The sequence below is a fragment of the Nipponia nippon genome, unplaced genomic scaffold (assembly GCF_047370975.1).
Source record: "Nipponia nippon isolate SJK-2023a ecotype South Korea unplaced genomic scaffold, ASM4737097v1 scaffold_3, whole genome shotgun sequence".
Lineage (NCBI taxonomy): Eukaryota > Metazoa > Chordata > Aves > Pelecaniformes > Threskiornithidae > Nipponia > Nipponia nippon.
Window position 1 is genome coordinate 96,431,918 of NW_028262347.1, and position 26,136 is coordinate 96,458,053.

At 41.2% G+C, this 26,136-nt stretch overlaps 1 protein-coding gene across 1 annotated transcript in view; it reads right to left on the reverse strand.

Moving 5' to 3' along the window:
• Window positions 1–17,225: 17,225 nt before the first annotated feature.
• The window catches only part of CHAT (choline O-acetyltransferase), a 29,911-nt gene continuing 21,000 nt past the window's right edge, over window positions 17,226–26,136 (reverse strand). Inside the window, exons 12-14 of the mRNA XM_087766263.1 lie at window positions 23,537–23,599; window positions 19,201–19,338; window positions 17,226–17,514 (exon numbers count right to left, since the gene is read on the reverse strand). Coding sequence (XP_087622389.1) covers window positions 17,245–17,514; window positions 19,201–19,338; window positions 23,537–23,599 — 471 coding nt within the window. The 3' untranslated portion in view covers window positions 17,226–17,244. The remainder of the gene's footprint in view (window positions 17,515–19,200; window positions 19,339–23,536; window positions 23,600–26,136) is intronic.

Sequence of the window (26,136 nt, forward strand, 5' to 3'; positions counted from 1 at the left end):
TGCATTTCTTCAACGAGGCCCCTTGAATAAAAAACTCTTACAGAGAGTTCTTAAATCGATGCACATTAAATACATGCAGTATCAATAAAGAATGCAAGTTTCTGTAGTGGCAGCTTTAAACCAGGTTAAGAATATCTCTCTGATCTCACAGAAAACAAATACTTTCTTAGAACTAGCTGACAAGTTAAATACTTTGTACGTACTAGATAGCAATACATTAATCTTTGTAGAGTGTTTGAAAAGGACTGAAGTATTATATAAGCCTCTTCTGCAAGTAGTCTGCACTGAAATCCAAATCCCAGCTTTGTAACTCAGAAAGAAGAAACAGCAAATGTTCAAATCAATTTACTTCATCGTATTGGCGGGTGAGATACCACATCATGCATGCCCACAACAGCACCAGACTTGCTAAGACGAACAGCTTCTGTCACACAATTATTTTTATTTCCTAGTAGCTACCTGATGAACTGCGCTAACAGCAGGGGTGGAAACCTTTGCTCTACCCATGGTCCAGTTGGAGTCAGTCTGCTAGAGCAGAGGAGTAACCTGTGCGCTGGAAAGGGAACCATTCCGCTTGTTCTAGGAGGTAAAAATTAATGTACGAGACTAGACAAGGAACAGGAATGTGTGTGCATTGTTTGAACTGAGTAGATGAAAGTGTGTGTGTTGGGGGGGTGGTGTCTGTTTCTTGTTTGTTTGTTTGTTTGTTTGTTTGTTTGTTTGTTTGTTTTTGAAGCACCCCTTGGCTGGACTCTGGCCACTGTCTTGAGAGCTCTGGTGGCTCTTACCTCGGTGCACAAACAGCAGACCAGCTGCCTCTGACACAGAGCTGGGAATAACCACTGCTGCTAATAACAAAATGAAAGCTTGGGAACCTCTGCTCTACGCGTGCACATGCGCGCGCACACGCACACGTGCGTGTGCCAAAAAATCAGTCTTTTTGATTGCTATTAACTTTACGCAGCTGTCACAGACTATTGCTCAGCCTAGCTTTTTGCCAGTGGTACAGATGACTTTGAACATTATTTAAAACGTGAAACAGAGGCACGCTCAAAAATCACATAAAGCCAGAAAAATCCCTAAAAGCAAATGAAATACCTTTGTAAAGTTAACAAGTCTGGTCAAAGATGGAGGAAAAAAAGTCTGTTATTGTCTTGTGTGTTAGTTTGGTGAATTCGGCATGTTTTAATTTTACAGGCAGCTGCTCACGTTGGTGCTGGGTCACCGGGGTCTGCCAGGGCACCTGCCAGGCTAATGAGTTACCCAGCACAGGTGATTACTTAATTATGGCTGATTGGACTGGCCTCTGTGGGGGTGGCCAAGCAAACGCTGCCTGTGGTTAACTGGTTAAAGCCCAGGGTTTGGCCCCAGCTGGCCCATCTCTGTCTCCTTTGCATCACCCCCTAAAACGTCACCTTGTTTTCCCCAGAACGGAGGGCTGTGGCTGAGCCCCTGCAGTGGGTCCCTGCACGGGCTTTTGTGGGGCATTGCCAGCCATTTCTGCTGTTGGAAGGACAGGAGTTACAGAGTTAAACTGCGGTGAAGGAGGCTGAGGATGGCTGCTGGGAAAGGCTCAGGAGGGAAAGGGGGCCACAGGCTCCCAGCTGCTGGTGCTTTCTACGGGCAGGTAAGAGACCCGGCTGGTGGGAACTGGGAAGGGGTGCCTCACCCTGCCCTCGGGGTGAAGGGAACACCATCCTCTGAGTTATTATCAGAGCTTCTGAGGACTTCAAGGCCTAGAGAAAAACTCACGGTGTGCATGGGGATTTCTGATGCAAGTCACTGGCAAAAGCTGCTCAGGATGTATAATTACTGCCACTTGCATTGCAAGTGCAGTGAGGTTTGTTTGGAAAAGGTAGAGAAATGCATGTTTTGTTTTTCAAAAAAAACCAAAACAACCAACACAACAAAACAAACCCTTTAAAAATCTCTTGTCCTTCCCTGGGTGGAGGTGAAGAATGATCTGCCTTTTGCCAGGCTGCAGCCATCATGGCCAGCGAGGTCTGCTGGGAGGGACAGGCACTGGACCGCTGCTTTTCCCATGTCCTGTGGACAAGATTGCAGGTCTTGGAGCTTTGCTCAGTACTTGTCATACAACCTTGCTGTGCTGATGAAAACATAGACATTATACCACACCAAAAAAACCTCCGCAGATGAGGGTAATTTTGCATGTATCTTTCTGCCCTTGTTCTTGGGTAGTAAAGGTTACTGAGTAGAATAACTCCAACATGAAGCTTTAAACGGCAAAAGGCATTCAAGATTTCTGTTAGCTCTGATCAAAAAGTTTTGGGTATTTTTTTTGTTGGTGTTGTTGTTCCTTTCGGTCATTTAGTAGTTCTGCAAAGTCCAATTGTATAGCAATAGGAGTCTTGATTTGATGGACTCTACTGATTAAAAAATGATTATTGAAAGTTTTCTTCATGTTTATGCAGAACAAGGACAGAGGTTAAGTGGGTACATTTTCTTAATCATCAGTGTAAGATATCGGGAAACAGTATGCAGACTGAAATAGAAATTCAACATACTTGTAAGAAGGAACCAGATGAATATTGCCTCTTTTCTAATTCTTGCCTTTTTTTTTTTAACTGTTGAAACCACTTCTGATTTTAGATACTTCTCAACTCTTATTTCAGATTGTGCTTTTCTTAATGCCATTATTTAAAACATAGCCTATTATCCAAAAGGAATAAAAGAACAAAAGGAAAAATTATTCAGGAAAAAGAATATTTTAAGAGATTTATTAGCTTTGATTGATAACGTTTCACAGAGTTCTTCAAAGTTTTCAATTATTAATAAGTGCACCAGGCGGTTCCTTTGTGATATTTAAGTGATGCAGTCATTAATGGCAAATGGAGATCTAATTTGTTTAGAGGGGAAAACAATTGTAGTCATCACTAAAGATGCTGCATGAAACAGTGAAATATAGTTTCTGTTGCAGAAATCTTTACTTCCTATTCAATAGCCCATAAAGTCACTGCTGCTGTCATAAAGGAGCACAGAGAAACTTTCTGCCCATGTTCTACCCAGCCAGCTTTATATTCTCCTCCCCTTCAGGAGGGAGGGCGTGCTCAGAGTATCGCAAGTGAAGAAGCTGTGCCTAAGAGCTCGGCTTGGCGCTCGCTTATTTCCCTCGGATTGACACTAGACACGATCAGTATAATGGGTTTGTTTTAGCAGTGGTTTCAGTGACCGCATTTCAGTTGGCCTTGCAGTGGAATAACAGCTGTCTGCACAGGGGCTTGGTTGAAGGGCAGTGATGTTTAATGCTCTCACAGATTTCTCCCTGTGCCTGCGGCGTTACCCGGGGTAGAGGAACAAGTGCAGGTCAATGTTAGAAGGTGCCTGAAAATGCACCCCTGGTATCCTCTGTCTGGGGCCGGGCTGTGCCATAGAGGAGACCTCGGTTCTTCTCTCCAGCCTCCCAAGATGACCTTGCCCAGGTTGCAAGGTTACTTCTGCAGTGACGCCTTGGGTTGTCTTGCTGGGGTTTCCAATAAAGCTCCCCTATCTGTAGCAAGTCAATTCCACAGGAGAGGCCGTCAAGTAAATGTGAACCGTCACTGTGTGCTGACCAGGACTTTGCAAGGGTAAACTTAATTAGTAAAAAGCAAAACGCATTTGAAGAAAGAGTATGTTTCTCCACATTTGAGGAAAGAGGATATTTCCCCAAATGAGTGTCTCCACTGCTGTGGATAAAATAAAGAGGATAAAATTGTCTAATTCAGAACATGATAAAATGATCGTACGTAACTCCCCGTGACTAGAAATAAATGTTTAACAAACTGCTCCCAATAGGCTTGTTAAAGATGAAATATTTATTACTATATGTTAATTACAGGGTTTAAGCAGTACTTGAGTAATTTAAAGGGATTGGCTTCGTCTTGCTTTCAAGAATTTTATGTGATTAGATCTTTCTTCATCAGTTGTTCTTTGTGCTAGACTGGTTTGCACAAACATATCCTTAACTAAGCAGTGTTTGCAATGTTGATTATGTTGTATAGGATGAATAGTGGACAGTTTTCTTCATGAATTTCATGGCCCAAGCAAAATCAAATTCCATCAGAATTAATATTTTTGCATGTGGACTGAAATACAATATAGCTTTTCAAGTTTAGAAAAATCTTACTAAAATAGTAAAGTTATACATTACCCCTGGGATATTAGTCTGACACTAACAATCAGTTTTGAAGAAGTCTGTGTATACTTTTTTTGGGGTGCAATATATGAGAGAAATACATGTACATAAAGTACACCATGTAAGTCGTCTTCCTTCTGCTGAGCTGCTTAAGATATCAAAAGAACAAGAAATATTTTGCACCTTTACATCTTCGGTATTGTTTTGTGCCAGCATATTTTGCTCAAATTACCTTGAGGAAAATTTTTGGTTTATCAGAACTTCAGCCTATTGTTGACAAAACTCTGTCATCTTAGAGTTGATGAAGAGCTGAAGCTTTGTGTTGCTTTGGGACTCTTTATTGCAACAGCCTACTGCCTATTCAGAAGGAAAGATAAACAGAAATAAAGCAACTTAATCTCCAGTGATTCTAAACGGTTCCTAGTTACACTCTTAGATAATTAACTTCTCCTGTGATGTGCTCATTTAATAGATACCTGGTCATATGTGACCATGTTTATTTAATGTGCACTGCAATATTTATACCACAATACACCCTTCTCATTATAAAAGAGGCATTCTTCAATTTATATACACACACACACATTCTGAAGCTCTTGCTTAGACAAAACTCTACAGGCTTCAGGAAAATATATCTGAGTACGTACGTCAGTATATGACTGCACATAAATAGCTTCTCCAGGGACTGTCAGCAAAAAAAAAATTCTAGTATTTTTCCTTCTCTTCAGCATCACTGTTCTGATAGTTACATGCATTAAAAAATTAGGGATATGCTACCTGAAGTGCGGTTTTTTTTTTTTCTTCTTCTTTTTTTTTTTCCCCCTTAGGCCTTTATCACAGCCCTCAGGCCCCTCATTAGACTTGTCAGTAAAACTGTGTTTTTCATAGTGTGCACGGTATTGCACAGCTCATGAGCTCAATAGATTTATGCAGAACTTTGTAACTTTGTGGTACCCGTCTCTGTAACAAAGCCCAAAGGGAAGACAACAGAGATGTCTGTAGCATATTCTGTTCCCCAGAGTTAATTCCAAAGCCTATGGCAGAGACCACTGATTTGTAACGTTTCTGGCTATACTTCATATGACCTTGGTGGATGCCTTCCTGGGTGCATTTACATATACACGTGTATGTGAGCAAATATTTATGTGTCTGAGCGGTGCCTATGTGTGGGTGCCGAACAAGCCTGTCTTTTCTTAAAACTGCCTTACAAAATTGATCAAAACTGAAAGTTGTAGCAAGTAAATGGCCGCATTTCAAATTCATCTTAAATTAGTAATGCATCTTGTCTCTCACTTGAATGAGCCTATACCGAGTTATGAGTCTTGTAAATATGTGCCTTGACAGAGCAGAAGAATCCTACGTGTATTCTCTTGGGCTGTTTTCCACTCATAACACGCATGGGCATTGATAGGGAACGTTCTCAATATTTTAAACAGAAATACCTTAAAATAACCAAAAGGAATCTGGACAGTTTAAAGCAACTGTTAAAAACAGAAGTATCACTTTGTTCCTTCTCTCTTAAGCTGGAAAAAAAAAATTAAAAAAAGAATTTACTGGAATAAAACCCTTCCCTGCACTAATTGCAGAGTGCCATGCGACTAGTTGTGCGGCACTTTTTACTGGAGAATTGGAAAATATTTTAGGGAACAGAAGATCTCTGTGACTCAAAGCTGTTATCTCCATTTCAGATGAAGGAGATGGAGAAGTGATTTCCTACAGACTGCAAAGCGAATCTGTCACAGACTTTCTCTTAATATGTAAAAATGATGCATGGAAGTTCCTAGTGCTGCCATGTTTAATATCATGTTACTGGATGGCCAATATGCAAAATGAACAGGAAGGAAATTTAACTATGTATAGTATAATTGATATTTTTAAAAAAACCCAACTATTAAAATAATTCAACTTTGTTCCTCTAATGAAGTTTAAACTCTTCTCTGAGAACGGTGCTGATATCAGCTGTATGTTGCTTTATTTTTCCAAGTACACGATCAGAAGTGCACCCATGGGAAGGTGATGATTACCATCGTACAGTCACTTTAAACAAGCAAAATACATCTGAGAATAAATCAGATCTTTTCAACTCTTCTGGAGTATTTGTATGGAGTCATCTCCTTCCCTTGCATCACTTCCATCTCCACAAAAGAGCTCCTAGGCCTTTGCAGGTTTTTTTGATCAGACCGGCCACCATAGAAATGTACATCTCTCCTAGCAATAGCTGTGCCGCTTTTGCATTAGACTTCTGAGAATAATCTACTTGAAAATTAAGTGGCTGCTGTCTTTAATGTGATAATGTATGGGATAAACACCTACAACTCCTGTGAGGGGACATGTCTTGTTGCAATGTATGGCTTGTGCAACCACTGGGAGCGGTGGCCAAGAGCAAAATCTTCGTGTTTGCTGAGAGTGTAAAGAGCATGTAGTAGCATGTTAGATAATACCGGCTTGCTCCTTTTGAAATGTGCTCCTCATATGAGGAAGAAGCTTCATCTCTCTTAATATTGTTTGCAACCAAACACCAAAAAAGTACCTAAATTAGGAGCCCAGAGATCCTACAATCTGTACTTAGTAGAGATCCGAATTGCTCTGTGGAGATGCCTCTCTCCATCAGTTACAGAGGTAGCCTAGGGCAAGCCAGCTCCTAAACGAAGTGCTTCAATAAAGCGTCTGCAATTAAATGTGACAAACTCGGTCTTTGGAGGTGCGTTTTGCAAGGGGGAGTGGACTGGGTGCCCCACAGCCATGCTGCTGTGCAGCCCGTGCTTGGTGCAGTTGTTTTCATCTTTTTTTAATGTATCAAGTGTTGTTAATTAGTTTTTTGATAGCTAATGATTTTTTTATTTTCCCTCCCCTTTTGAAGAAATTACTGGAAAAATTGTCAGATTTTTTGGATCCATTTGCAAAACATAAGGAAGCGCACACGATAGAGCTTAATCGTGTTATAAGAGATTGTTACTCTGCAAGGCAAACTATTTTAGTTATATTGTGTTATTGCGCCATTAGTACCATTTGACTGCCAACTGTGCAGCAGCGGGGCTCCAATCAACAGGAGCCTTTGTGTGCTTTCCATTGCAAATAGTGCCGAGGATAGGAGGGAGAGAGGCTCTTAGTGGTACAGTTTTTTCAGTGATTAAAAATACTTGAGATCCATTTCAGTGATCAGAAATGTGTCTTAATGAGACAATTAGTCAAACCGTAAAAGCTGCAGAGCAATTTAGTTGGTGTTACTACTGGAATAATTTGCTGCTGCTGTTTTCTTCCTCCTGATTTGACTTTATCACAATAGTCTGGATGAAAGTCACTGTAGAGAGGACTTGCAGGCTAGGTTCAGTTCTCAAATGGCCATGATTATCTGTGGGGCAGATAATCCCCTTAAAAATGAGGGAGACTTTGAGGAAAAAAGTGGTTATTTCACGTATAAAAAAATTAAATGCCTTTGTCCGAGTGGCTACTACAGTGCCTTCAAATATCCAGCTGCCTGCTAGTGCCATGGCAACTAATCACAGGTAGTGTTTGGGGGATGGATACCAAACTGAAAGGAGTACTTCAAATTTGTATTTATTTTTCCCTTCTGTAACGAAAGCACAATAATGGGGCCTGAGCTGCCTTTATGCATTCTAGCTGGCTGTGTTCAAAATGTCCGATGGAGCTAATTTTTTATCTTGCTGGAAGGTATCTTGCTGTCGTATTAAAAATCTCTTTCTCCTCTGTCTCTGAGCTTTCACAATTTGGTCATAATATTACTCTAAAGCAAAGTCAGAGCAGTTGTTCTCAACCCATACCTGTCTTGAACTTTGCTGCTTCTCTTTCAGACTTGAAGCCTTGTGTTCCTCAAAGCTTGTTTGTATTTGTTCCAGCTAAACATGTTGATCTATTAAGGCTTAATATCTCCCTACAAAACCGCTGACATTCTAACTTGGAGGTATGGCAGAAATGTCCTCAGAGTGATGTTACAGAAGGCACTGAACACAGCAAAACTGAAATTTGAAAAAAAATATAATAAACTAGTCACACAGGTGAGTTCATCTGCCTGGAGCGTTTCCGCTGATGTTCACAGCATTCCATGCTCAAGAGGTCCGGGGAGTTGTCTCTTCTATTTTGGGGAGTAAATTCTGCCCAGAACTAACATTATGTGAACTAACTTAGTCTAATTAATTTGCATTTACCTAAGAGGCCAACAAACAATTTACTGCCAGAGCAGAAAGCCATTTGTTGGTGTCCCACTGACCAATGCAGTAGGGTGGGTTTTTTTAAAGCTCCTCTCTGTGCCGAGGGCTGGAGCTGGAGGCCGGAGCTGGGCTGAGGACAGCCTGCTCAGTAGTTACGGGTCAGGGTCACAGCCAGGTGTGCACTAACTCGCTGCTGTCCAGGGCAGAACTGGAGCGGGGCAGGTGCTGAAGCCCCAGTCTGCTGTCTGTGTGAATGTCTGCTGCAGAAAGTGCCTTCGTTATCTGTGCCGAGCTTAATTGTCTTCATCTTCTCAATATGGGTCAGTCTGAATGTTTTCACTTTCTAATCTTGTTATATCAGAGTTGTAGAAAGCAAAAATGTTTCAGTCTGCTAAAGGGACGATATAGTTTCTGCTTTGCTTGACTTTAGCTATGAGTATTTTTTTCTCGTTAAAGAATACTGTTTTAATGCCTCTGTCATCTACAGGTCATTGGTAAGGGGAGTGTATCTGGGCATAGGGATAGTGTTATTTTGATAACACACTTGCGTTGGGTCAGTATCCCCATAACTGTGGTTTGGTTATTTGTAACTACAGCTGTCTCCCTGCGGGTTACAGCTGATAGGAGATATCGAGTGATAGGATTTCTTTGTCTTTGGTTTTATGCTGGGCAGCCTGTCTCTCCTGCAGCTGCACTAGAAACTGCAGCTTTGCTGCCTGGCGCTCCTGAGCCTCAACAAATGCTGTGTTTCTTTGCTCACAGCAATCCGTTAGGATGCAAAGACTAACCACTTCTTTCTTTCATAACTAATTACGGGCCAAACTGAAAATTGCTCAGGGTACCAGCATTCTGGCATATGATTATCTGCAAACTACTGAATTTACCTGAGTCAGAAGTGTTTTTAAAATGAAGTTGAGGTTGAGAGTACGTGTTGACAAATCAGAAGCAAAAAAGAAGCTTCATACTCTAGTTATTGGGGGGGAAAAAAAGAGAGAGGACAAGGCAGCCTTACTTTTGAGGTACCCGGAGTATCAGTTGTGGTAACATCCCGTCAGCTTCAATCCTGTCCTTATGGCTGTGCCAGCTTCTTTCTCTCCGTGCCTTTGGGCTGTGTATAATGATGCGCGAATGTTCTCTGGGAAATCTGTGGCCAAGAGAAGAGCAGAACGGGCACATCTGTATGAATATGTATGGGTTGATCATCAGCTATGAATGACTTCGAAATTATCATCTTTGACATAGGAAACTTTTTCTAAAAGTTGAAAGAATGAAAGATAACCAGGAGTTTCATTCTTCTTTTAATTAAAATGAAATTATTAGAACTTCATGCAAGTCACAGTTCTACATGAATTTATAATATTCAGGGTGGTAACATATGACTGGTTCTGGAAAAAGGTGGTATATTCTTACTTGGTTGACACATGGGTGTAACAAGTAAGATTATTTAGAGCTTCATTAAGAGACCTAGAAGTGTAAAGAACCAACTGTATCCTGACATTTCTAATACCTTTGTAATGCAAGTAAATTGCCTGACAGAAAACCAAGGTAAAAGGGCACGTGTCCCTGTAAATCAGTAAGCATTTAATGCTGCTTTTCTGGCTTCTTCACAAAGTGGATCCAACTTGCCATCACCTCCTAAAGGAGAAAAAACACAACTTACAAAGTATATGCAGGTAAATGTATTCTGATTTTACATTTCTACTTCTTATCCGAGCATCTATATTCCTTTGCATTCTCCCTCACAGTACTTGGACTCAGCTTGGCTCTACCCTGGTTAGCTGCATAATCAGATTGATTCAGCTTTGATCTGGAGTTGAAACAGAGCAAAAAAGTGAATGCAGCAGTGCTGGTGGTTCAGCAGAGAGTAGCATGGCCTATTAGCCAGTACTTCACTGTCTAGCCTAGGAATGGGACAAAAAAAAGATGTATTTTGTCAGAAGAAATTTCCAACCGGAACGTCCCAGTTCCTGGCCTGTCTGCCTTCCCTGCGGGAAGGTGAAACCAACCAAGCTGTGGTGCTGGAAATGCCATTATCCTTGGTCAGTTTTCTGCTTTTGCTCCACAACTCCTGTCCCCAGCCCTAGGGAGGCTGTCAAAAAGTGGGGAGGTGAGAAGCAGTGGCTTTCAGCCTTTCTCTGGAAGCCACTTGCACAGAAGAGAAAACTTGAGCCCTGAATTCCTTGTCTCACCTGCAGCAAAAAACGACAAAAAATTATCTCTGCAAGGCACTGAAATGGTATTATCTATGTTTTGCTGGGGAGGGAGGAGGGGAAGACAAAAAACCCAAAGAAGCTAAGGCTCAAGCAAAGAAAAATATTTGCTATTTTGAAAGCAAAAGGATGTCCTAATACCTCTGTGGACTGAAACCCAGCAGGTTTTCTTGTGGTTGTCTGCTGGTGCATGCGGGAAGGCCCCGAGCGGTGCTCTCCCAAGCATGGCCTTAACTCCCAAACCATCCTCTTTTCCTGACTGTGCCCTTCAAACTGCCTCAAATATAAAGGAGTGCAGAGCTTAAAAGTGTTAATGTTGACAGAACCTGGCCTGTTTATGCCTTAGGAAGCGCTCATTTCAAAATGTAAGTGCTTTCAGCGAGAGACTGCGATGAGTAAAACCCAGCTCATTGATGTTGCAACGAAATACAGTCTCCCCGCTGACCACCAGCTCTACGGCATTCCAGTCTGGTATCTCTTCCAGGGTAAGTTGATGTCCACCTGCCTGCAGGACAGCTGGAAAAGGGGCAAAGAAGCAGTGGCCAGCACTGTGTTTGCTTGGTTTCCTGTGAACTATCTAAGTTTTAGTAGTTATGAGGGCAAGGAGCAAAGAACAGTGTAAACGTAGTTAAGTGCTGTACAAAACTCCCCACAAATCCTATCGGCTTTAATCTCTGGCTTCCCTATTATTACATTAATGGATCTCCTTTGAATGAAGCCTCCACCCTCTGTCATTTCTAGTTCTAGCGGTAAAAGGCAAGAAATTCATTATGTACTTGTATTTGCTATTAACTGGCACAGCAGCTGTAAGAAACGCGACGCATTTATTTGTAAGTACCATGGAATAAGTCTAAATTCAAAAGAAATCTCCAATAAACATTAAGATGGTGCTATAGAACAGCTGGAACATTAAGTGAACAACCTTGATAACCCAATTGTTCATTGACGCATAATTCATTTTGCTTCTGCTGAAAGAGTAATTCCTCGGGACGTTAAAGATTTTGTGAAGCTGAGAATCAAACCAGAAGGGACAAAATCCTCTCTCGACCCACGTGTTTGTTTAGATGAATTAGGTGCTTTTTGGGTTTATTACGGTACATTGTATAGTGTTGTTGCAAATTAATCGGAACTGGAGAAATAAGAGAACTGGCTGATAATGCAATTCCAGCAACACAGAAATGCCACGTGCATCTGCCTGCGTCCCCATAGATTTAATTTTTCTTTTAATTCATCTTATTCTATTGACTTGTTTTACAAGGCAGAAGCAGATTCCTCTAGAGTTACACACTCGGGATCTCACCTTTGGGGGTTTGTATCAGCTATGTGTTCAGGCTGAGACAGCGTGCTGACCAATACACATCAGTTATTTTGGCAGGCAGAGGTACCGCTTCCTCTGGCCCGGTTCCACTGTAGCCGTATGACTTGCAAGGGTTGGAGTTTTTCCAACATTTAACCTAACCATGTCCACCTGTGACAGCTGTTTGCAGCGTTTTAATTATGGAATTTGATTATGGAAAAACTATAGAAACTGGCTGAGGAAGGAGTCCGGTTCATAAAGCAGCATGCTTTCAGCTTCTGCTGCTGTTTTGTCATCCTCATCAGACAGCTCCCGCTGCTTTCTAGGACACTTTAATGGCAATCTCTGACAATTAATTCACGTGTATAAAATGGATGAGAGAGATGACATCTCTATACTGTTGGCTCTAAAATGAAAAAAAAAAGGTACTCGTTTCCCTAGGTTGAGGCCTGGTCTCTCTCGGTCCATGTCAGGTGTGTTGCAATGATGTCGCAGCCCCAGTGAGAGAATTTGAATGGGTTGCCAGTAGCCTATATGTTGCATTAACTTGTGTTCTTTGTAAGTTTCCAGTGTCAACCAAATACTGATTTGTCCGACACTGAGTTTATCGTTCTTTTTTTTGTTGCACCTATGTGACCTAAAGCCTTTATAATAACAAAATTTGAGTTATTTGAATACGTTAGATAACATACAGTTTGATTTATCTCGCAACTTCAGATGGATTTTGCTAGGCAGAAGTTTTTATTATGTATCCTCTTATAGATGCAAAGCATGAGAATGGAGAAAACCTGTTGCTCATTCCCTAATAAACAGAATTTGCGATGAATCGGGGAAAAAAATAGCTGCACTTTCTTCTGTGGGCGATACGCCACTGCAACTTGAGGTGCGGATAGTCCACTTCAGCAGAAGTAGCTAACTCCGTCGCACGGCTCCTCCGTTGGATCTGCGGCGAGGCGGTTTCAGGCCCCGGGCCCGTCCCGGCTGGGGGGTCCCAGCTGGAGCCTGGCTGCGGGCGCAGGCCGGCGGGGGCAGCTCGGCTCCCGGGCACGGGTACCGGCCACCCGCGCTGTGTGAATCCCTGGGAATTACAGGCGAGCCGTAAGCAGCGAAAGTTACTTTGCCCTCCCAAGTACTTCGCTTTATAGCTAAATTTGGGCTTAGACGTTTTCACCTTTATGAGTTTATGTCAGACTGTGTTTTTAATAAGGCTTGTGGAATTGGAAAATACACACACAGTGTCATACAAGCTTATTTTAGCAAACGCAAAAGATGGAAGCGTTTGTGCTTTCCGAGGCGTGTTTAAGGACCCGCTCTTTCCTTTGTCACACACACAGCGCCGCGGCTAGAGCCGCCCTTGGCCGGGCGACACCGAGACCCTTCGGTACGGCGTCACCACACCGACGCCCCGGGAACACCCGCCCGCGGGGCGCCGGCGGCCGCCCTGCCCGCTGCGCCTCCCCTCCGTCAGGGGAAAAGCGGAGCGCGGCTCCGGCTGGACAACGGGCGTTTTGAGCCGGGTCCCCGTCGCGGGGCGGGCTGCGTCGCCCCAAGGCACGGCGGCGTCTGGGGCTGCCGGATGAGCCGGCTTCTGCGGGGCGGGAGGCGCGGCGCCGCGGCCGCTGGGAGCCGCTTTCCCGCCTCCCCTGCCCTGAGGGGAGGCCGGCCGGCTCCGCCCCGCAGCCTCCCCCGCGGCGCCTGGCGGGGTGAGGGGGGCTTGCGGGGGCAGGGCGCAAAAAGGCGGCAAGATCTTTGCTCTGGTAGATTTTATTTGCGGTGCGGAGCTCTGGCTTTAAGCAAGCTGAATTCGTGGTACCGGCGTACACTTTAGGTCGTATGTATGAATATAGACAGGTAAATATATTTCAATAGAGCACAAAGCATAACAGAAACAAAATGTGCTATAAATACACATTTACTTTTGTCATAAATCTATAATATTCTATAAAAATAAAAGTATCACTAAAATATTTTTATGTCCTCTGCCACTCACACACCAGAAGGAGTTCAGCTGTGTCGTCACAGCCGTGTCCTGCTTAATGACAGATGGCGCAGGGCCTTTGACAGCACGCAGGGGAGCCAGGTCAGGTTCTCACACCCTTGAAACACCACTGTTTTGCAGTCAAGTTTCTTTCGCTTTTGTTCGCTGTGAATACAGACGTTCACAAAAAATTGGCTTTTTAATTTCTACATCCCAGTACTGCGTGTACGTGGGTGTACACCTACAGCGAGAGTGAAACAATTACCTTCTTAAAATTCTCTTGCAGGGGGTTTGTATGTCCCAGGTCCCACCACGAGGTCTCATTCAACCATTGCCTTGTTAGGTTAACGTAATTACACTTCGTCTGTCAATCAAGATTTTCTCCCTTTTTGTAATGAACAATCTATTCCATAGTTTTCTGGTTGGAAACATTTTAAAAGCTTCATGTTTGATTTCCGTAAGTGCATGTGCACAGGCTGTGTATTTTTAAACTCTGGAAGAGAACTTCATTTGTATAATACAAATAATTTTAAATAAGAACCTAGGAAAACTACCTATTTCCTGAAATCCTTAATAGATGCAGCTGCAGCATGGGATCATACCACATAGGTGTAGGGGATTCTGTTAACTGAGAAGCACAGTCCCTCGTGAAGCTCCTGCTGGCAAACCGAGAGGTTTGTAATGCCCTGTGTTGTGAATTTTATCCAACTGTAATTTAATCAGGACTCTCCAATTTAAACATACCTGGACTGAGTCTGAAGTTTCTTGAACAAAGTCAGGTACTTTGCAGATACTGCTTTTAGCATGGGTAATGCCTAAGGTTAAGCATTTACACAAATGCCTTCCTCTGGAGGGACTGCGTTCATTGAAGCTGCTCATTTCAGGTATTCAGGCTGCATACTAAAACCAGATCAGTAAGTACCTAAGATACTTGGAATGGCTAGCTAAATAAATAGTAAGTATGGGTGGTCACTGGTTTCTTCCTGAGGTAAAAATATGGTGTTGGTATTTTCCACCACTAGTATTTGCCAGTGTGGGAGAATCCAAAGCACCTGTTACAGCAGCTGTAGACAAGTAAGGGGCTCTTAGTGATAAATGGGTGTAAAATTTCAGGTGTGGTTGTAGTTTCTGCCTGAATTCTCAGTGACTGTGTGTTGAGTACACTGTCTGAGCTACTGTTAAAATTCCAGCCAAAAAAGTGAAATGGAAACACAGATAATATTTGCAAATAAATATCAGTACCTATAGAACTAGGAATGCAAAATAAAATTACGTATTTCATTAGAAGCAAATTAATAAATAATCAAATAACTCTTCACAGTGTTTTTATACACTTAAAATACGGTTATAATTTTAAACGTAAAATTCTATGGGAAAATCTTGAGATTGTAGTGCTCCAAATGTTAAAAATACGGAAAGCCTTTGTAGTGACATGAGACAGAACAAAGCAAAATTACTAGGAATGTTCCAAAGTAATTTTCATAATTATAGTGTAGGAAAAATTTAAAGTAATGTTTTGAACAGTATATTCATTAAGTGAACATGTGGTTTGACTAACAGTTTTCTTTATTTTTTTACATTTTAATTTTGGGGCAGCTTTTATGCCATAATATTATTTATATAATCTAAAAATAGGTTTCATCTCTGGTTTGAACCACAGCTCATGGAGTAATGAAACATGCATGTTTTTAAATGAACGCATTAACTTTAAAAAAATGAGCCCTGCTCTCAATCACTGTAAATTAACATGGTTGATTTGCTCCAACGTAGCTGACTTGTTCCAATTGATTATCAGGCCCACTGTGCTGTCATATATGGGGCTGTGGATAGCCTTTATCCAGCAGACTGCTTAATTGCATGTATGCAACTCCGAAGAGGCAGTTAAATAAGCATGGACATATATAATCTACTGAATCTGTATCTAGAGTTCTTAGGCAGAAATGTATCTGTGCCTCTAGTTTATTGTAATAAATCTATTCTCCTGCTTTTAGGCTTGAGAGCGCTTAAGCATGTGACTGTTCAGTCTACGAAGGAAGAAAAAATGTCTCCACTTCTCCAGAGGCAAGTAAGCAGCTCCTGGCCAGCCTTCCGAGTGTGCTCCAGCTTGCCTAGCAAGGGATCTGCACTGGAGTTAGTAAGTGTCTTTAGTCAGGGAGTAAGTGGTATTCTAACAATGATGACTGAACACCTCTAAGCGAGGCAACATATTTCAGCTTGAGAGAAGGTAACTGAAAATATCAGTCCTTGGAAGGATTTGTAGGGAATGAAACACTCAGGATAACACTCTCAGAATATGGGAATTCCCAGATACAGATACTATATTATTCTCCTGATTGAATTTACTGTATATTGCAGAATATGATACCCTACATCTACTATTAAAAAATATAAAATATAAATCCCTCCCAAGTGGGATGATGCAAAGCTGATAAGAGTACCAGTACTCTTCAACTGGTGTTTATAGCTCTAGCTTGGAGACTTTCTTATATTGCAAGTTTGCCTCTTCATTCTAGTTATTTATTGCTCTTTGATTTTGTGTGGTTGCGTACACTCTCCTGCTAGACACAGTGACTAAATTCATTCCTGTGCAAACAAAAAAGGTCTTAAGTAGGATTGAATTGCACTTACGCTTTGTGCTTTGCCTCTCTGTCAGACTGGATTTTGCTCACTGATAGAAAGAAATAAGTCAGTCAATTCATTACGGACAAAATTCTCCCAGTTCTCTGTGATGGATCTTATCTCCAACATGCTGCTCTCAAAATGGGACTGTGCTTGAGGCCAGTGCAAACCAGAATAAAGGCTAAATTATTTCTGCAGCATTTCTGAATTGGGGGAACATGCAAACGCTAGTGTAATCTTCCTAAACTCTGTTTGTGGAAATACACAGCAGCCACTCTTAAAAATAATCTGCTTTTTTTTATGCAGAAAATAGCATGGTGGTTTTAAATACTCTTCATGCAGATTTTCAAGATTTAATGGCATCAGCCTGTTACGTACAATGTTACTCTCAACATTCCTGATAGGGGAAATTTCTTTTTTTTTTTTTTTCTTTACATGCAAATCTTGCAGGAATAGATGTGAATATTTTATAACTACTTGCAGGGGATATTAATTAATTGGTGTGCCTTAGTATTTAATTTATGTCGCATATGCTCTTACTCAATTTTTTTAGGTGATAAAATGGCATAAGTTAATTATGGTTAGAAATGGTAGTACAACACATACTCCTCTTACTTCCTCCTGCATTTCAGCCAGTGAGACCAAACCTTTTTTTGCTGACTCTCAAGCAAGAAATGGTAGATTTAGTACTTACAGGGTTTTAAATGTTGGCAACAATGTAAAACAAATGACATTTTGGTTCTACATTAATATATTACTAGTACTATCTTGCCTTTGAACAACTATGTCATTGTTTCTTCATAAGGTGAACTCAGGAGAGTAATTCCCATGGCCTCTTAGAGTTTGCGGTCGCTCTGCGGCTGGGTGGCTGCTTCTTGTTTAGCAAGTGGCTTTGCCATAGTGGAGTTGCATTTGCTGCACAGATCTCTCATTTCTAGGAGACTTTCTTCCACAGCTTTTGCAAACTTGTCTGAGGAGGTTTCTTTACAGTCTTTAAAGCTTGAGATGCAGAATAGTATATGCTCTGGCTGAGGGTTGTAACATGCCCCATAACCATTGGGCACCACAGGCCCATAGCAGCAGAACATTTCCGTAGTAGTTGGAACCTGGTTGCAGGGAGAAGGTAAGGAGTGATCTCTGATTAATCAGGGCACCTGAAATCAGCTGGTTAGGAATGAGGAAAAAGATAAACAAATGCTACAAATGCTGGAAATGTGGCGAATTCCCCTTGTAGAATATCACTTCCTTCAGAAGTCCAGACCTGGAGCTGACACTTGGAAGGTAAAAGCTGATCTCAGTATAGAATTTGGTTGCTCTGGTTTTTTGCTACCATTTGAAAACTGGTATAATGTGAAGTGGATATAATGCATTTCTTTGCTCACTTTGTATAGATCTTTAACAGCTATAAGCTTTGTTACTGATAGATAGGGAATTTTTAAGGCCGTATGTAATTATGATACATAAAATTATGACGCATAAAATTTCTCTAAGGTTTTTAATTTCTTAAGGTTATCTTAAACTTATAATGTGAAGACTGTAATCAATTCTAGAAAGTAGTATTGTCCTTTTCAAATAATCATTCATAATTGTGATGCTGTATAAAAACATATTTTAATGCATCTAGGTGCTATATTTCTATTACACCTTGGTTTAATCATGGCATAGTACAGGAGTGAAACACTTTCTACTGCAGAAAATAAAAAATGTGTTAGAAACCTATATGTTTCAGACTTTGCGTACATGGGCCTTCACAAATGACATTTGGCTTTTTAATGGTGTAGAACAAGCCATTAGTCCTGCTAATAGAGCCATAGAATTGTCAGATAAATTTGCTGTGCAACAGCCGAAGGCCATAAAGCTATTCAGAAGCACTCTTTGCTCATGGATAGTTTCTTGGAGAATTTATGTAGTAGTATGTTGGTTACATTCACTCATGTCTGAAAGCCTACAAACATTATGACAAGATCAAATTACTTATTAAGGTTTTATGCTGTAGCATGATATCATAAGTCTCTTTTGTTGCATAGTTCTAATCTGTGCAGTTGGGCTAGTGTTTCAGTAAATTAATTCCTCCATAGATTTCTTCTTTCATTAGGACTTCTACTACATGCAATGACACATTTAATTTTTAGGCTGTATGCTATAAAGATGTTTCCTTATTCAGAACTTTAAATGTAGGAAGTGTTGAGTCTTAGAGTATCTTAGTATAGTTGCAAATAACTGTAAATCTGTAAATGTCTAAAATGTCTGTAAATCCAAGAGGCATGCCTGTACAGGTTGCAGTCTTACACAGAATAACTGAAGGCTCTCAAAGATTTCAGAGTTACTTTTAAGAGTAAAATTTCCTCATGGCTCTTGGCTTTTGTTTCTCAGAGTGGCAGCCTGCCTGGCTTGTGGCTGTACTGTCACTTGAGTAAAGAATTCCCACTAAAGCTGTCACCTTAGGGGAAGGAGGAGAAGAAAGGGGAACAGGAAGATACGGAGTTTGGAAAGTGAGGAAACCCTGAGCCCTCATGCGAATTTTATTGAGTTTGTGTGCATTTCCAGAATTTCCAGGAAGGGCTTTGGGATGTTGTGATAACTTCAGTCAGTATTTACTGTGCTGATTTTGTGGAAGGAACAAAAACTAGATTAAAAGTCTGGAGAATTTTGCAGACTTCTTGACGGTTCTAGCTTCTTTTTTTCTTTTTTTTTTTTTCTTTAACATTGTTCTCACTGTGAGCTGCAAGGTCTGGCAGAACACAAGTGAGTTAGCCTTTGCTTAGCAAGACGAGCGAACAGGAGAAACTCACCTGGCTGGTTGAGAGGATGAATCGATTGCTTGTCAAATATGTCTCATCCGTAAATATCTCTGGCAGTTCCTTGAAGTGTTCCCGTGCCACTTCTCTGAGCCCTAGCAGATGGTTGTCTATTGCCATTCCAGTAATAGCCTGTGGACAACATGATAAGACACCAGCATTTAACTGAGTATGGAGACATTTTCATGGCTGTTACTGCCTTGTTTTCTGGTTGGAGTTGATGAACTTGGTTTGAGTGATGTAATGCCTATAATGTTCAGATATTATTCTGAGTATGTACTTTGCTGATGATCAGTAACGAGAAATTCATATGGTGCTCTGCAGATGTAAAAATTAGGAAGGAGATGGTCTTGAGAGGTATTATGTGCTGATGTTATCTGGTGTTCTGGGTGTTCATCATCTCTCAGAGCTAAATATCATGGACTGGGCTTCCAAAGCCACTGAGGGGAGCATATGGGACACCAGAAATCTCTAGGTGTATTTTAGACTTTCCTGTGCATCACTTGAGTTATATTTCAAGATAGGAGGCTCCAAAACACCTCCAAATCGGAACAAGTTAATCTTTCATTGCCTTGCTGCCTGCGTCTCACTCTGGCAGGTAAAGCATGTATCATTCCATAGAATTGAGATCCAAAGATCTGGTAGATGTCTGCAACAGATTTAACAGTGATCACAGAATAACATAGATTTGCCAGTGATCTATCACAGATCTACTAGCATACCCCACCACTTGAGAAGACTGGGGTTAGAGACACAATGCCTTCTCAATTTCATTCACTGCCCAAATATCCCAATTCCCTCCCCCTCTCCCTGTACTGGCATCATTGCAGAGCTGGATTATCTCAGGGGTAGCCCTTACTTTAGCCCTCATTCTGATGAGGCAATTGAAAACAGTAAGTCTAGGACAGCACAGTTGGATGGTACCGTAGTCCAGGTACCGTGAGTCTAGAATCAAATTAAACAGCATCTAACAAAGGAGAATAATGTGCTTGAGAAGCAAGAGACCTAGAGCAGTCTGCTTGCCGTCCTGCTTGCCTGTGTCTCTGCTCACCATCATCCCCAGCGCAGAACCAGCCATGCTTGCCCCCAAACCCTGCTCCTGAATGTCCCCAGTTTCCTCTTCTGTCTCATGGTTACAGGCGAGGCGATCGGCAGCATGTGCAGTGGCTGAAAGTTAGCAGCAGGGGCACGCTGGTGGCCAGCTAGCCAACTCAGAAGAACTACTGCCGAGCCTGCAGTAAGTCTTTCTGACATGAGCTTACTGTGCTTGGGTCCCTGTGCTCTATCCAGCTACCTAATGCTATAGACTTGAGGAATTTATTAGCTTTAAGATCTTTGCCCTGCTAGCAAATGTGATTGAAGATGGCTAACAGGATCAAAAGTCAGTAGTGGGAGATGGGCAGACAGGATACTTACAGAGTTTTGTTTCTTTAGGAAACCAAATCAAAATTTGTTCCAACCAGGCAGGAATTGCCTCAGATTAAAATGTGCATTTAAAAATCCTTCAGTCTAAGCTTATTCTAGCTGGTGAAAGCATTGATTATGAGGACTGAGCTCTAGCTCATCCCTGGTAGCAGGCTGAAGTCACGTAGGAAGGGAATGCTGAACAAGGGACATTGTACTACACTGAGAGCAGAACTTGGTATCCCTGTGGCACAGGCCCCTTGTAATGAGGGGGACGAGCAACCTGAGAGAAGGCAGGATTTAAAAAAGAGCACAAGCTTGGTTTTTGCTCTTACGGGGAGAACAGAAAAAGAAAAAAAGGAGAAAAAAAAAAAAAAGGAACAAGCTTGGTTTTCCTCTTATGGAGAGAATTAAAAAAAAAAAGAAAAAAAAAAAAAAGAAAGGAACAAGTTTGCTTTTCCTCTTAAGAGGAGAATCATTTTAACCACTAATAAGTGCCTGAAGCAGGGGGGGCAGGAGTGCATAATCCTGTCTGGCTTATGAAGGAGTAGGCACCCATTGGTAAAGGGGCTATTTGCTCATCAGCCCAGACGGAGCAAGGATGCTTGCAAAAAAGTAGCATACATCAGGGCAGTGTTCATGTTGTTTTTCCCAGAGAGGGAAACTGACTTGATAATCAAAGGAAATATTTTGCTATCACACAAGATTTATAAGGCTGTTAGCAATGACATTTTTGCAACATAGATCAATGTCTTGTCTGAAGAGAGGCCGAGACAGGCTAACGAAATAAACTGTGAGTCAACGAATAGGAAAAAACTGTGCTAAATCGAATTTTAAAGCTCCACATTTAAGATAGCAATGCTACTAGTAAGCCCTAACAAGGGGAAATAAAATCATTAAATTGCTTTTTGTTTTATGAAGTAGATTTTTTTGTTTTTCTTAGGAGCTATTACATTTCAGTCCGTTACGCACGATTTAGTCAGACCATGTAAGTCTTGCCCATAGTTTAAAGGCACAACAATTACATTCTGCTATTCTGAGAGAGAAAGGGGAGCTTGCTGAGTAGAAATGCCTAGAGACCTTTTTAAATTTAAAGATAAATTAACTTTCTGATGGCGATTTTAATATTTTCCCGTGAGCTACACTGGAAGCTGAATTTTTATAGCAGTCTCTGGAACGGACATGACTTGGAGGGGGGATTTTGTGGAAATGTTTTCTTTTTTTTTTAAAGAGATGTTGTACAGAAATTCCATTAGTAGTGACCTAGTAGACCTACAGTATGTTGTGCTCATTGCGAGGTTACCCTGAAATGGTTCAGGTGAGACAGTTGCCCTGAAGTAAGACTTGCCTCTGCTTTAGAAATGATGTGGAGTCTCAGCTTCTAAGACGTGGGTTCCCAGCACAAGGCTTGAAAACCAAAACTGTTTTTCTTCCCTGCTTCTTTTGTTTCACAGTCTTGGGAACAAATCCTGCCTGAAAGCAACACTTCACCTCTCCAGTGGTCTGAGTATACCTTTGAAACCACCTCTGGAAATGAATGATTTCTTGAATATTATGAGTGTTTAAACAGTAATCAGCAATGTGGGTTTGTTAGGCAATGGTCTGAGGCAAAACCATAGGTAGCAAATTCACTTAACATAGCTGGTTATTAACATTTATTAATTTCACGAGTGGTTTGACGAAGTTTTTTGTAGAGTAAGTCTGTGCTTTGTCTTGGCACAGTGGGATGTAGAGCATTACCCAGGCTGAATTGTCTCATTTTTAATCAACAGAAAACGAGTTGTATTGGATACTAAACTGATTTCTTCACTGGAGGGTGTCTCTTCCTTTTATTAGACACTGCATTCAGGTCTTTAAAAGAGAACTTACTATAATCATTCCCTCATTGTTAATGACCGTTATTAGAAATGGCACTTTGGAATACCAGAATACACTTTCTGTAATACCAGTCCTTCTGAGGATCAGGTCCCAAATAGGGACTTCTCTCCTCTGGGGAAAACATAAGAAAATGCATAAGCGGTTAGGTTTTTGGGAGGAGGGGAAGTTCCTGATGTGTTACAGCTGTCTTGATCTTATCTGTAACGTTATAGCTCATGGGTCTAAATACCTGTAAGTTTGGGGGATCTGGATTTTGCAGTTGGAGTTTTATTTCTCATGCGTGTTACACAGCAGTTAAGCTGGTTACTTTTAAGCCTTGCTTACTTCTCATCCTGATAAGGCTCTCAGCTGTCCATTTGCCATACCCCACTAGAATACCCCATTGCCACTTTTCTTGGCTATCTTCATGGCTAACATTTCATATTGATCACAGAGTGTACAGAATAAAGGCTTATTTCATCTGGCTACTGATCTCCCTTGCAAACCTTTCAGTATTTATAAAAAAAAAAATCCCTTTATTAAATTTTGATTTAATTAAGATGCAAGCTCTTTAAGAGCTTTAATCTTTAATTAATTAAGATGCAAGCTCTTTAAGATGGAGGCCATTTTTGAATTGTTAATTTGTACAACACCAACCTTAGTGGAATCCTAATTTGTGGCTGGGACTCCTAATTATGATGCAGATACAAATCATAAATGTTTCACAGGTGCACACTCCCTGTGAATATGTTGAATACAGAGTGTCATCTTCTGTGACAGTTCTAGATAAGAGAGCTAATGCCCAAGAGTGATGGTCTTGCCACTGATGTCTAATGCAGAATTTTGTTATCTTGCCTTCCAGGAAGTATTTTTTAAGGTGAGGTCAGTTGAATATGGCTATTTGGAGGGTGTTTGGGTCATCAGAAATTTTGATAAGTGTGACATAGCCGGTACTTTCCTATGTAGAGATGCCTATGTTTTCTGGTGCTTAAATAGTTAATGATGGTATCATACTTTTCTTGAAAAAAACCAACTAGTCCTTATTCAGACAAAGCAGCGTTTTACTTACCAGAATAGTGTAATTAGTCTGAGCTGTGATTGCATCCTTAAATCTCTGCATCTTCTCAGAATCCTGTTGGGGGAATTAAAATATATCTATTATTGAATAAACGCTCAAAGAAATAGCATCTTCAATCAATTAACCAGCAGCCAAACAGCAAGCACTCTCTAATGTCCTTTGCTCCTGGCTCAGGTGTAAGTACTCTTTACAAATGAAAAGCCATAGGGATTCAATGTCCTGAGCAGCAACGGTGCCTGGTTGTGCAAGGGTTGAACAGGCTTATGGTGGTGGTTTGTTGGAAGTCAAGGAAAGCCTTGCAGTTCCTTTCATGGATTCCTTCGCTGGATTTCGGGGATGTAGATTATTACTAATTGAATCGCTCCAGTTGAAGTAGGGAAAATAATTGCCTAGTGTAATTCAGTGTTTTCAAAACAGCCAGGCTGTATATCTTCTCCAGAATGGTTTATCTAGACAATGACAGTGATATTAATGAAAGCCATTACTGATATTTTACTAGCCAGTCAAAAAATTACTCCCCTGTGTGAAAGGGCATCTAGAATTTTCCAAGGCTGCCCTGCCCTCCACAGATGCCTCACATATCAGGTAACAAGCTAGTAAATTTTGACTCCTGTCAAATGGCAGCCTTTTATATTAAGGGAATGATCCTAAGAAGTGCTGACCTGCTGTACATCAAGTCTGACACTGCAAATTTGGGAGACCCTGAAACACCCAAAAATGACTGGGTCTCCAGACAAACAGGGAACCTTCAGCTCCTATGGACGATTAATGATCTTTTGAACAAAGAATTCATTTTAGAAGCAATTCAAGGCCACCATCAGGGACCTTCAAAGTATGAGTCTGATATTTTTTCACAGGGCTAAAGCTAGGCCTTAGTTCCCTTATACAGATTAAATTACTAAATGCAGTCTTTAAATCTGATTAATTTACAGCTATTCAAGCAATCTCTGCAGTGTCAGTTGCTGCTTCTTTTACAGCAAGTGTCAAATGCATGAGATATTTCTCCTGCTAGAGAATCAATCTGACTCAATCAATCTTTGGTGACTCTTCAAGCTTTATCATTTGAAGATAATTTTTATTAGCATCAGATAGAAAATTGTTTTTAATTTGATTTGGATTAATGGCTATTAACAAATAATATTTTGGGGAGTTCAAGGCTACTTAAACCAAGTGATGCATCTCTTTGTCCAAAAAATAGAATTAACCCCTTCACATCTAGAGGCAATCTGTACGTCTAAAGAAATTACCTTGGAATAGGGCTGTGTTAAGTGAATTTTGTTTCTAATGATTCTGTGATAATCATATATATTTTTTGAGCTGAAAGATAAAGATGTTCACATCAAAACAAAGATTTCTAAATGTTTGTGGGAAAGAACAATCACAGATCAGTTTAAATGTCCTTTGCATCTCTCAGTGGACAAGAAGCCAGGAAAACTATCACTGGATTGGTTTGCATTATGATTGCAGGTTTTTCAGGGGGAATGAAACCATTATTCTCCCTGTTCGGGACTGCCAAGGCATGCAATATAAAGATTTGGAGGCCGAGACTGAGATCACTCTAGACATGCATGGCATTCTTCTGCTTGCTTCTGTGAAGCAGTACAGTTTAGGATGCTGTGAAAGGTGGGCACAATCTCAGATTTGGGTGGTAAAACAGTGAGAAATGCTAAAGGTTTGGGAGAGCTGCAGAAGTCAGTAAGTGTTGGAATAAGGAAGGTAGGAAGAGATTGTTGGAGGGAACAAGAAGGATTTGGCAAAATAACGTGCTAGGAGCAGGCTGGCTCCTCCTAGGGGTACAGTCAGCCTGCAGCAATGTGTGTTGGGGCTGGGGGTATGGTGAGCACCGAAGTGTGGAGGGGAAGGTGTGCACAGATGACAGCAGCTTCTAATGAAATATGATTAAGATCCATGTTGTCAGACAGGACACTGATAGCAAATAACGACAGCCTCTTCTTGTCTACTGTATGGTAGTCACTATTATGTGAAATAGTATGGTCGTGATCTGCCTTGAATTACTCACTCAGCCTGGGGAATTACTTCCTTTGAGTTATCATTTTAAGATGGAACTTAGTTGAGTCTTGTTCATCATGAGCTAAGTTCTAGGCATGGTAACCTTAAGGAGACTGAAGCAGCAGTTGAGGAACAGACCACTTCTCTGGGCAAATTTTTCTCATCCTCTCAGACATGAGAGCTTGGTTTACAATATTTCATTAATTTACACTTAAGCTACAGCCCAGCAATACTTCTAGCAATGCTATGCTAGATTCTAAAGAACAGCCATGTGGGCTGTTGCCACTAGAGTGGGCTTACTGTGCAAAATAATCTATATTGTGGCAGCATTTTGCATCTAAACAGCCACCTGGAAATTCCCTGTACAGCAGCAAAGTGCAGTGGGTGGAAGTGGCACACAGAGAGACGTTGAGGGAGGCCCTCCAGGGATGGAGGGAGGGACAGTGCACAAAGCTGTTTATGCAGCTATAGTCTCAGCTCTCTCAGCTGTACCTCTTTGCATCCCCATCTACTACGTACAGTACTCATGCTTCTGGCAAACAGATGGTGGTGGCTCAAAGAAAGGCAATTTAATTTTTCTT